The sequence below is a fragment of the Rana temporaria genome, chromosome 2 (assembly GCF_905171775.1).
Source record: "Rana temporaria chromosome 2, aRanTem1.1, whole genome shotgun sequence".
In the NCBI taxonomy this organism is placed as follows: domain Eukaryota; kingdom Metazoa; phylum Chordata; class Amphibia; order Anura; family Ranidae; genus Rana; species Rana temporaria.
This window is the reverse complement of record NC_053490.1, coordinates 32,016,563-32,029,394: the sequence shown is the minus strand read 5'-3', so window position 1 is coordinate 32,029,394 and position 12,832 is coordinate 32,016,563. Positions and strand designations below refer to the sequence as shown.

Sequence of the window (12,832 nt, the reverse complement as noted above, 5' to 3'; positions counted from 1 at the left end):
TCATGGCGGGGCGAGGCTGGCCTATCCACGATCATGGCGGGGCTGGTCCCGCCTCTGGACCGATGTGCTCTCTTCACCTTCGGTCCCGGACACTGATGTGCTCTCTTGCTAATATCCAGGCTCCCCCTCTCCTCCAGTCCCGGACACCGATGTGCTCTCTTGCAAATATCCAGGTTCCCCCTCTCCTCCAGTCCCGGACACCGATGTGCTCTCTTGCTAATATCCAGGCTCCCCCTCTCCTCCAGTCCCGGACACCGATGTGCTCTCTTGCCAATATCCAGGCTCCCCCTCTCCTCCAGTCCTGGACACCGATGTGCTCTCTTGCTAATATCCAAGCTCCCCCTCTCCTCCAGTCCTGGACACCGATGTGCTCTCTTGCTAATATCCAGGCTCCCCCTCTCCTTCAGTCCCGGACACTGATGTGCTCTTTTGCCAATATCCAGGCTCCCCCTCTCCTCTAGTCCCGGACACCGATATGCTCTCTTGCCAATATCCAGGCTCCCCCTCTCCTCCAGTCCCGGACACCGATGTGCTCTCTTCCCCTCCTCCTGGCTCCCCCTCTCCTCCGGACACCCTCTCTTCACCTCCTCCAGGCTGATAGAAGACGCAAGCTGCCGGTAAGACTCAGTCAGCCAGAGAGAGAGATTAGAGAGTTTAGACAAGTCAGTATTGGTCAGTATAGGAATAGTGTAGTGGACAGAGCAGTGGTCAGTGTAGTGTAGTGGACAGAGCAGTGGTCAGTGTAGTGCAGTGATGGGGAACCTTGGCCCCCCAGATGTTTTGGAACTACATTTCCCATGATGCTCCACTACACTGCAGAGTGCATGAGCATCATGGGAAATGTAGTTCCAAAACATCTGGGGGGCCAAGGTTCCCCATCACTGGTGTAGTGCCATCCATCTGTCAGTGCCCCCTGTCAGTGCCATCCATCCGTCAGTGCCCCCCTGTCATTATTCAAATTGTCACATGACATTAAAACAAAGTATCGGTATTCGATATCGACAAGTACTTGAAAAAAAGTATCGGTACTTGTACTCGATCTTAAAAAAATGGTATCGGGACAACCCTAAATTAATAACCTTTTTAATATACATCCAGTTTTATCACAACAATGGGGCACAAGGCCCAATATGCATAAACCATAACTGTACCTGCTAGTCACTTCTCAGGCCTCCAGTCGGGAAAACCTCAGACGATCAGAGACAACTAGCAGGTACCCATATACCAACTGGGAGCCGTACCTCAAACCATGCCTTTTAGGTGCCCATATGACCTAACAAGGACCTTGCACCCCGAAAAGTGTCCACCAACCCTGTGGTCGTGCAACCCCCACCATACCAGCACACAAAGCTCCCCCAATCGTAGGGCGGGTGGGAAGCTCCTTACCCTCACGGGTCCTCATGTCTACTGGCCCCTCCTCCTCCTCTTCCTACCCAAAGCTATTCAGCTCCACCCCATCCCCACAAAGCTGACAGCCCCAAGCTGCATATCTTTCCCCCTTGGCTCCGCCCCATTAACCCCTGTCATGCTGGCCCCTCCAGGCCTCTCTATATTTTTTTATGTGATTTATTTTCATTTTTTTATTTAAATAGAAGGGAACTGGGGGATGCAAACACACACTTGTAGGTAGATTCAGTAAGAGTTAGGCCGGCTTATCAGTAGATAAGTCGACCTAACTCAGAATCTACGCCGACTTTTATGTTTAAGCGTATGCTCAAACAGAGATACGCTTAAGCATAACTAAGATAAGACGGCTTGCGCCGTCCTATCTTAGGTTGCAATTTTTCGGATGGCCGCTAGGTGGCGCTTCCATTGCGGTCGGCGTAGAATATGTAAATTAGTTGTTACGCCGATTCACGAACGTATACGCCCGGCAGCCGCAGTAGTTTTACGCCGCTTCCGTAAGGCATTAGCAGGCCTAAAGTTATTATTAGGTGGAATAACAATGTTAAAGTATGGCCGCCATTCCCGCCGCGAGATTCGAATTTTTTATGTTGTTTGCGTAAGTCGTCCGCGAATCGTGATTTACGTAGTTTACGTCCACGTCGAAATCAATAGGCCCGTGCGGCGTACGTAGCCGCAATGCACACTGGGAAATGTAGGTGCCCGACGCATGCGCAGTTTAAAAAAAAATTAAAAAACGTGAGGTCAAGCCTCATTGGAATTAAACACGCCCCCCCCAACACATTTAAATTAGGCGCCCTTACGCCCGCCCGCTTTAGGCTACGCCGCCGTATATTAGCAGGCAAGTATATTGAGAATCATTAATAGATTAGCTAATTTACGGCGGCGTAGCCTAAACACGCTAAGCTACGCCGCCGTAACTTTAATCCAATGTACCTGAATCTACCTATTGAAGTCTTCAGCTGCCTTGTAAGTCGATGTCTGGGTTTCTGGTGTGTTGCGAGGATTATATTGAAGGTACTTCTGCTCTCGGTATTTACACACACCAGCCACTTTATTAGGTACAGGTATACCTTGTTAGCACTGGATTTGCTTTCAGAGCTGCCTTTATTCTTCGTGGCATAAAAGGTTTTGGAAACGTTCCGCAGAGATTTTGGTTTATATTGACATGATAGCATTACACGGTTGTTGCAGATTTGTCGGCTGCACATCCATGACTATGGTATACCAGAATACACCCTGACCGCTAAGACCCTTTTACAGTTAATACCCCCACATTAACCCTTAATAAATAATGAGACCACCACTTAATGTTGGAGTAAAAACTGGCCGTAGCAGCCTCCTTTATTTTAAATACTCTTTAAATAATAAATAACCAATAACATAACAACAAACACGTAAAATTCCTGAGATAATACCTCTCCTAAATGGTGTTGGACTTTGCAGGACCCACTAACCACTAAACTTGTTCACACTTTAACTTTTTAAACTTGTAACTCTTTATTTGGCACTGCGGTGTCCTAACCTCTGGTCATAGGCCTCAAGCCGAAACTGGCTCAAAGACGACCGTTGACCGCAGTGCCCCCAATTCACCAACCTTCCAGCTACATTAGTAGACTGGGAACTAGAAACCCCTTCAGAAACCATCCACCACTGGGTACTGGTGTCCATCTTTGGGGTAATATCTTCTCCTGCAAAGTCCGAAAAACACCCGCCACCAGCACCCGAAGGTAACACCTTACCTTCGGGCGCACCTCCACACCCTCATTGCTTGTTGTACCCCCTCCTCTAGGCGCAACACCCACATGTCAATCCCCACGTCCGTGAGGTGAACACCATCACTCCTGAGGTAACGCCAAGGGTCAACCTCCAATTCCGGGTGCCGAACCACCAGCCCCCCGTTCCTTAGCACAAAACGCCCCACATTCCTGTTGAACTTCCTGCGCGCACGATTCACCGCGTCTACCGACCTCGCCATCCTCCACGATGTCCGAGCCACCATGTCCGACCACACCACTACCGTCTCCGGGAAAGACAACCGGAGCCGCTGAAAATCGAACTTAATATCCCGCGCTATCTCCAGCATAGATCTCACCCCAAGATCATTGCCCCCAGCATGAATCACTAGCACCTCCGGAGGTCTGTCCAAACGTGCCCATTTGTGTACCTCCGGCACAACTCTGCTCCATAACATCCCGGGGACCCCCAACCACCGTACCCTCGCCTCCTGTCTCGAGATCCCCAGTTGCCGACCGGTCGGGCGCGCCTCCGCCCGTTTTTCCCCCCGAACCACGTAAGAGTGGCCCAAAATCCAGACCAACAAAGGTCCAGTACCTGAAAGACAGTAAGCAACAACAATAACTAACACATCCCCCAATACAGCGACACCCACGTTTCAAAAACAGTCATCCAACTCATTTCCCCTTATCCCAACATCATCTCCCAATCCCTCAACACAAATTTGCCACCAGCTGCGGCCTAACATATGAACGAAACCTCCTCGATTCCCACCTTCCTATCCTCTTTATTGCGTCCTCCCCTAGTCCATTCCTTGCCGCCTCCGTAGCAGCCCCAATCCTAAATGAATGAGCCGAGAACTCCCTTGCAACCAGGCCCAATTCCCCCAAACACTTCCTAAACACCGCCACAAACTGATATCTCGACAGCGGGGCCCCATTTTCGTGTACCAAAAAAGTGCCCCCAACCGCCGGGCGGATGTCCAGATATTTCCGGACCAGCCCCACTGGGCAAAGTTCCGATCCTTCGATCGGGAACACATGGACCGCTCTGCCCTTGCCACTCTGGTCCGTTTTGGACCTTCTGAGCCACAACGTGACCCCCTCCGGGGCCCAACTAACGTCCGATGCCCCCATGCCCCCTTGGACCATTTTCGACGGGCTCACCAGCTCGCCTATCCTAAACGTCCCGAAAAATGCCAGCGCGAATGCCGCGCGAAACAACGTAACTTCAAAACCGGACGACCCCACTGTACCCATCCTATCCATCAACCCTTTTAAAATGTCGAAAGACACCGGGCGGCGCGTGTCCAGCCGCCGCCCTTGCTTCCTGTACCCTTTCAGAGCCTGGCGCACCCAGAAATCCTTTGTAAAATCTGGCAACCCCTGCCACTTGAATAAAAACGCCAAACCGGCCAACTTCTTATCCAATACCGACTGAGACACTCCTGCCTCGATATTTCTGGACAAAAAGTACCACACCAATGTCCTCACTTCCGGTCCCGAAAGGTGCACCTCAGATTCCATTACCAAGCTACTCCATTCCACCCATACTTTTTCATAGGCCGCCCAAGTACCCGCACTCACCGATTTTTTAATCCAGGTGGAGATGATTCCAATGGAATCTGCCACAGCCACTCCGGACAGGGACCCCTCGCTCCTCTGCTTCCGGCACCAACTCCCGGAACCTGTCCCACTGGAACCGAGACAAAGCATCAGCCACGACATTTTCAACCCCCGGTAAATGCACCGCATAAACAAACACATTCAGCTGCAGACACCGAAGTACCAAGTGTCTCAAGAGCCGAATCACTGGGGGAGAAGACGCGGTCACGCGATTTATCACCTGCACGACCCCCAGGTTATCCCCATGGAAGCGCACCTTCCGATCCCGGAAAGACGTGCCCCACAACTCAACCGCCAGCACCACTGGAAACAGCTCCAGCAGCACCAAATTTTTTGTAAAACCCGCAGACAGCCAGGACTGAGGCCAGGGGCCCGCACTCCACTGTCCTTGAAAAAAGGCCCCAAAGCCTGATCCCCCGGCCGCGTCTGTGTACAGCTCTAGGTCAAAATTGCTGACCGGGCCCGACATCCACAAGGCCCTTCCGTTAAAGGCCTCTAAAAAAGAGTGCCAGACCCACAGGTCCTCCCTGTGTTCCTTCACCAGCCTTACATAGTGGTTAGGCAACCTAACCCCCGCCGTGCTGGCCGCCAGACGCCGACAAAAAATTCTCCCCATCGGGAGGATCCTGCAGGCAAAGTTGAGCTTCCCCAAGAGCGACTGCAGCGCTCTCAGTTGTACCTTACGCATGCCAATCATCCCCCTGACCTCCTCCTTGAGGCCTTCCAACTTGTCCGCCGGCAGCCTGCATTCCATAGCCTCGGAATCGATAACTATGCCCAAGAACTGAATGACCGACCTAGGCCCCTCCGTTTTGTCGGGCGCCAATGGCACCCCAAAACGCTCAGCTATGTGCTCCAGCGTGGCCAACAAAACCGCGCAAACCTTTGACCCCGCCGGTCCAATGCAGAGAAAGTCATCCAGATAATGGATAACCGAATCCACCCCCGCCACGTCTCGTACCACCCACTCCAAGAAAGAACTGAACTGTTCGAATAATGCGCAGGACACTGAGCAACCCATGGGCAGGCACTTGTCCACATAGAATTCGCCCTCCCAGTGACACCCCAACAACCGAAAGCTGTCCGGGTGCACCGGCAACAGCCAGAAAGCCGCCTCGATGTCCGACTTGGCCATCAACGCCCCCCGACCGTACCGCCTAACCCAACTCACCGCCGCGTCGAACGAAGTGTAGCACACTGAACAATCCTCCGCATTAATCGCATCGTTCACCGACCCCCCTTTTGGAAAGGAGAGGTGGTGTATGAGCCTGAACTTGTTTGGTTCTTTCTTCGGTACCACCCCCAACGGGGAAACCACCAGGCCTGCTAACGGAGGGGACTCAAACGGGCCACCCATTCGGCCCAGCCCGACCTCCTTACGGAGCTTCTCGGAAACCACTTCCGAGTGTTGCCTAGCGGAACGTAAATTTTTGGACATTGGCGGAATAACGGTCAAATTAGCAGGGATACGAAAACCAACTGTAAAACCCTCCTCCAGGAGCTGGGCAGCCGCCCTGTCCGGATACCTACCGAGAAACGGCAGCATCCTTTTCACCATCACCGGCGTGCTCCCTCTTGCCTGAAGGATCTCCGGAACGGCCCTTGCCCTGCTTGAAGCAGCGGGAAGAGGGGTGATTACCCCCACACCCGGAGCACTCATGCTTGTACCGGCACGACCCTCCGAATTTGCAGTTTCCCTCGTTGAACTGCCAACAAACCCCCTTTTTCTTTCCGGCCGACTGTCCCAGGGAAGAGGCCCCGCCGGCCCCCCCCTGAAAAAACGGCGCCGACGTCCTCGGAGCCGTCATAAGCCGCATCCAAAGGCTAATGTCCTTCGCGTCCCACCGAATGTCCGGCCTAATCGCCCGACGTTGCCTAAATTGCTCGTCATAACGAAGCCAACCCGTGCCCCCATAACAACGATAGGCCTCGCTAATCGCCTCTTGGTAGCTGAAGAGCGCCGAACAGTGTTCGGGGTTCTTCTCGCCAATCACGCTGGCCAAAATAGAATAAGCCTGCGACCAATTCGCAAACGTGCGGGGTATGAGCCGATACCTCCGCTTTTCCTCGTCTTCCTTTTTGGAGTCCTCTGGCTTCACCCTATCCAAGTTGAATTTCTCCAACGGTAACAAAGCGAATATCTCCACATATTTGCTCTTCCAGATTTTTTCCCGAACCTCTTGTTTCAAATGTGCCCCCAGCGGCGCATCATAACAAGTGTACACTTGCCCCTTTGCTTCATCCGCTAACCGCACCAAATCCCGCTTCTTGCCTGCGGCCCCTGCCGGCTCGGCAGTCCCTGCCGTCTGCGCCGCCGGTCCTGACCCCAAGCCACCCCCATTCGCCTCCTTCTCAGTCACCACTACCGCCATTGGGGCAGCTGCCGCAGCCGCCGCAGCCCCCCCTCCCGGCCCCCAAGCCGCGGTCGGGCCCGCGGGGGGTCTGTCCCCCCCTTTTAGCTGGCTAACCAACGCCTCTAGCCCCGACAAAAATCTCTGCAACCCCGCATCCACCCCAAGATTCCCCACCTGTGCGTCCGTAACCTGGGAAGATGTCGCACTGCCCCCAGCCACCGCGGGCACCACCAACCTATCCCGGGCCCCCCCCACCCGGCCCCCCACAACCACATCATCACACCGTAAATTTGAAACAACTGTGGAAAAGGACTTACCGGGCTGCGTGGAAGCAATTCCATCAGCCGATCGTCTGGAATCCCTCGCTGTAGGCACCGTCCTGGGCACGACCTCCTCCTCCGAACCGGACAGCTCCCCATCCGACTTGTCCTCGCACAACCCCTCTTCCCCCGATGATGACCCCCCGGGCAGCTCGGTCCCGGCGGCCGAAGGCCCAGGGCCGGATTCGCTCTCCCTGCGGGCCCTGGACCCGTGAGCGGATTTTGCCGGCGCTTTCCTGCCAGGCGTAACTCTGCTGCGGTCTTCCTCTTGCCTGCTCCCCCTCGCCGTCTGGGCCTCCTGCAAGTGGCTAGCCGCAGCAGCCGAGGGGCTAGCCACCGTAACCTGGGATCCCTCTCGCCGAGGCCTGCTGACCGGGCCCGTCTCCACCTGCTCCACACGTCGGGCGGGCACGGCCGCCGCACCTGAGCCCCCCGGCCGTCCCCCCCTCTGTCCTTGGGTGCTTCTGGTCCCCCCTGCCGGGCCCTCAATGACCCCTGTAGCCGCCGCCGCACGCTTTGCGGGGGGGCCCGATGGGGCCCTGTTCCTGCCGCCTTCCGACCGCTGCTGACAAGGGGATGGGCTGGGTGAATATCTGCGGGGGGGGGGGGGCGCGACCGCGCGGTCCCCCGGCCGGTGTGACTGGGCCCCGATAGCGCTGCTTCCCCACCGCTCTGAATAATGTCCTGGCCCGTGTGGTTAGGCCCCGACGGCGCCGCGCCGCTTGCTGCCCCGTTCTGAGGGAGAAGTGTCCCCAGCTGACGCGGCAGCCAGTCCTCCCCCCGCACCGCCGCCTCAGCCCTAAGCTGTGCAAACAGGGCTTCAATCCCTGCCATCTCGCCGCCCCTACCTGTGTCCCAACGCTTGCTGTGCAGAAAAATCCCAGTTGCAGGCTGTACAGACCATGCAACTTTGCTCCCCCACGCCTGTCTGCCCGGGAAACTGGCTGGTGGGAGATATATGTAAACTCCCCTCCCACCGCTCCTGCTCCTCCTCCCCCCCCAGCTACCAGGGTTCTGTTAACCCTGTCATGCCGGCCCTACGCTTACTTGCAGTTGGCTCCGTGCCTCACTTGATGAGAATCTCCTTTTCCACCACATCCCAAAGGTGTTCTATTGGATGAGATCTGGTGACTGTGGAGGACATTGGAGTACAGTGACCTCATTGTCCAGTGGTGAGATGATTGGAGCTTTGTGACATGGTGACATTATCCTGCTGGAAGGAGCCATCAGAAGATGGGGACACTGTGGACATGGACATGGTCAGCAACAATACTCAGGTATTGTTGTGTTTAAACGATGCTCAATTGGTACTAAGGGGCCCAAAGTGTGCCAAGAAAATATCCCCCCCCCCACCATTACACCCCCACTAGCCTGAACCGGTGATACAAGGCAGGATGGATCCATGCTTTCATGTTGTTTACACCAAATTCTGACCCGACCATCGGAATGTCACAGCTGAAATCGACACTCATCAGACCAGGCAACATTTTTCCAATCTTCTATTATACAATTTTGGTTGATCCTGTGCGAATTATGGCCTCAGTTTCCTGTTCTTAGTTTAAAGGAGTGGCACACGGTGTGGTCTTCTGCTGCTGTAGCCCATCTGCTTTAAGGTTGGATGAGTTGTGCGTTCAGAGATGGTATTCTGCATACCATGGGGCAGATCCACAACGCCGGCGTAATTTTTTATTTCCTGCGTCGTATCTTTGTTTTGTATCCACAAAACAAGATATGACGGCATCTCGGCTAGATCCGACAGGCGTACGTCTTAGTACGCCGTCGGATCTAAGCTGCAATTTTTCGGCGGCCGCTAGGTGGCGTTTCCGTCGAAATCCGCGTCGAGTATGCAAATTAGCTAGTTACGGCGATCCACGAACATACGTCCGCCCGGCGCATTTTTTTATGTCGTTTGCGTTCGGCTTTTTCCGGCGTATAGTTAAAGCTGCTGTTATGAGGCGTACTCAATGTTAAGTATGGCCGTCCTTCCCACCTAGAAATTTGAAATTTTTACGTGGTTTGCGTAAGTCGTTAGCGAATAGGGATTTGCGTAGAATGACGTCACCGTCTGAAGCATTGGCTTGTTCCAGGTTAATTTCGAGCATGCGCACTGGGATACCCCCACTGACGGCGCAAGCGCAGTTAAAAAAAACTTTGTTTACGTCGGGTCACGACGTATTTACATAAAACACGCCCCCATCACATTGTTTTGAATTCTGCGCCCTTACGCGGCCAAAGATACACTACGCCGCTGTAACTTACGGCGCAAATTCATTGAGGATTCGGAAAAAAAGATAAGTTACGGCGGCGTAGTGTATCTTTTTTCTTTTTATTTCGACGCGGGAACGATGGCCATACTTTAACCACTTAAGCCCCGGACCAATATGCAGCCTAAAGACCCAAGGTGTTTTTACAGTTCGGGACTGCGTCGCTTTAACAGACAATTGCGCGGTCGTGCGACGTGGCTCCCAAACAAAATTGGCGTCCTTTTTTCCCCACAAATAGAGCTTTCTTTTGGTGGTATTTGATCACATCTGCGGTTTTTAGTTTTTGCGCTATAAACAAAAATAGAGCGACAATTTTGAAAAAAAAGCAATATTTTTTACTTTTTGCTGTAATAAATATCCCCCAAAAACATATATAAAAACATTTTTTTTCCTCAGTTTAGGCCGATACGTATTCTTCTACCTATTTTTAGTAAAAAAAATCGCAATAAGCGTTTATCGATTGGTTTGCACAAAATTTATAGTGTTTACAAAATAGGGGATAGTTTTATTGCATTTTTATTTTTTTTTATTTTTTTACTACTAATGGCGGCGATCAGCAATTTTTTTCGTGACTGCGACATTATGGCGGACACTTCGGACAATTTTGACACATTTTTGGGACCATTGTCATTTTCACAGCAAAAAATGCATTTAAATTGCATTCTTTATTGTGAAAATGACAGTTGCAGTTTGGGAGTTAACCACAGGTGGCGCTGTAGGAGTTAGGGTGCACCTAGTATGTGTTTACAACTGTTTGGGGGTGTGGCTGTAGGAATGACGTCATCGATCGTGTCTTCCCTATAAAGGGAATGACGCGATCGATGCGCCGCCATAGTGAAGGACGGGGAAGCCGTGTTTACACACGGCTCTCCTCGTTCTTCAGCTCCGGGGAGCGATCGCGACGGAGCGGCTATAAACAAATAGCCGCGCCGTGGTCCCGGATCGCTCCCCGAGCGGACCCGACCTCCGCATGTAGCGGGGGGGGTCCCGATCGGACCCCCCACCCGCTAATAGGCGAGGACGTACGTGTACGCCCATGTGCCTGTACGTGCCATATTGTGGACGTATATGTACATGCGGGGGTCGGGAACTGGTTAAACAGCCCATACGTGTGCTGTGTAAAGTTAGGGCAGGTAAAGCGACGACTAAAATTGCGACGTGAAACTAGACTAGCGACGACGTACCAAACGCGAAAAACCGTCGTGGATCGCCGTAAAACCTCATTTGCATACCCAACGCTGGAATACGACGCAAACTCCACCCAGCGGTGGCCGCGGTATTGCATCCTAAGATCCGACGGTGTAAAACAATTACACCTGTCGGATCTAAGGGCTATCTATGCGTAACTGATTCTATGAATCAGTCGTATAGATACTCTGAGAGATACGACGGAGTATCTCCGCTGTGAATCTGGCCCATAGTGTCTACAAAATAGGGGATAGTTTTATGGCATTTTTATTAATATTTTTTTTAGTAATGGCAGCGATCAGTGATTTTTATCGTGACTGCAACATTATGGTGCACACTTCGGACACTTTTGACTCTATTTGGGACCATTGGCATTTATACAGCGATCAGTGCTATAAAAATGCACTGATTACTGTAAAAATGACACTGGCAGTGAAGGAGTTAACCTGTAGGGGACTCTGAAGTGGTTAAGTGTTTCCCAGGGAGTGATTACTACTGTGTGGGGGCGTGGCTTGGCGTGTGACATCACCGATCGTCATTCCCTATGACAGAGAACAGACAATCAGTGGCACTCACACTAGGAAGAACGGGGAAGGTTTGTTTACACTCACCTCTCCCCGTTCTTCAGCTCTGTGACCCGATCGTGGGACACCGTCGGCGATCGGGTCTGCGGGTCCCTCGGGCGTGGTCACGGAGCTCAGGACCGGGTTGCAAACTCGCTGGCGGCAGCGCACGCGCGACCCATGGCTGGGCTCTTAAAGGGCAACGTACCTATATGTGATTGTACCCAGCCGTGCCCTTCTGCCGATGTAAATCAGTGAAAGACAGAATTCAGAGAGTCGTGGTTAATGATTCTTACTCTGAATGGTCTAAGGTTATCAGTGGTGTACCCCAAGGTTCAGTGCTGGGACCCTTACTTTTTAATATCTTTATAAATGATATTGGGTCTGAGATCAAAAGTAACATTTATGTCTTTGCAGATGACACCAAGCTATGCAGTGGAATAACGTCCTTGCAGGATGTCTCCAATTTACAAGCCGACCTCAATGCTCTGTCTAATTGGGCGACTGAGTGGCAGATGAGGTTTAATGTTGATAAATGTAAAGTTATGCACTTGGGGAATAAGAATATGCATGCATCATACATGCTAGGGGGAGTACAACTGGGGGGATCAATGGTGGAAAAGGATCTGGAGGTTTTGGGAGATCATAAGCTCAATAATGGCATGCAATGCCAAGCTGCGGTTTCCAAAGCGAGCAAAGTCCTTTCTTGTATTAAGAGAGGTATGGACTCCAGAGAGAGAGATATAATTTTGCCCCCCTGTACAAATCATTAGTAAGACCTCATCTGGAATATGCAGTTCAGTTTTGGGCACCAGTTCATAAAAAGGATATCGGGGAACTGGAGAAAGTGTAGAGAAGGGCAACCAAACTGATAAGAGGCATGGAGGAGCTCAGCTATGAGGAAAGATTAGAGGAACTGAATTTATTCTCTCTTGAGAAGAGGAGAATAAGGGGGGATATGATCAACATGTACAAATATATAAGAGGTCCATATAGTGAACTTGGTGTTGAGTTATTCCCTTTACGGTCAACACTGAGGACAAGGGGGCACGCTTTACGTCTAGAGGAAAAGAGATTTCATCTCCAAATACGGAAAGGTTTCTTCACAGTTGAGCTGTGAAAATGTAGAACGGACTCCCTCCAGAGGTGGTTCTGGCCAGCTCAGTAGATTGCTTTAAAGCGGTAGTTCGGCGGCATGTGGGTTTTTTTTTTTATAAGCAATGTGCAGCACTTACCTTTCCTGATTCCCTAACAGGGTGTCCCACACGTCCAGCCGTCCGATGCGCTCTTTTTCGGAAAAAGAGAAGTTAGATTTTCCTGCGATGGACGTTTCCATCTTGCCTGTGGGCATACTGAAGCCGACAGGGTCTTCTTCCG

General features: G+C 52.1%; 1 protein-coding gene across 1 annotated transcript; it reads right to left on the bottom strand.

The window, feature by feature from the left end:
- Positions 1-3,445: 3,445 nt before the first annotated feature.
- On the bottom strand, positions 3,446-5,864 carry LOC120928926. The gene is made up of 2 exons (XM_040340023.1): positions 4,728-5,864; positions 3,446-3,738 (listed from the first exon to the last, which is right to left on the bottom strand). The coding sequence occupies exon 1, from the start codon at positions 5,785-5,787 to the stop codon at positions 4,735-4,737; it is 1,053 nt and encodes a 350-aa protein (XP_040195957.1). The 5' UTR covers positions 5,788-5,864; the 3' UTR covers positions 3,446-3,738; positions 4,728-4,734.
- Between the last annotated feature and the right edge of the window lie 6,968 nt (positions 5,865-12,832).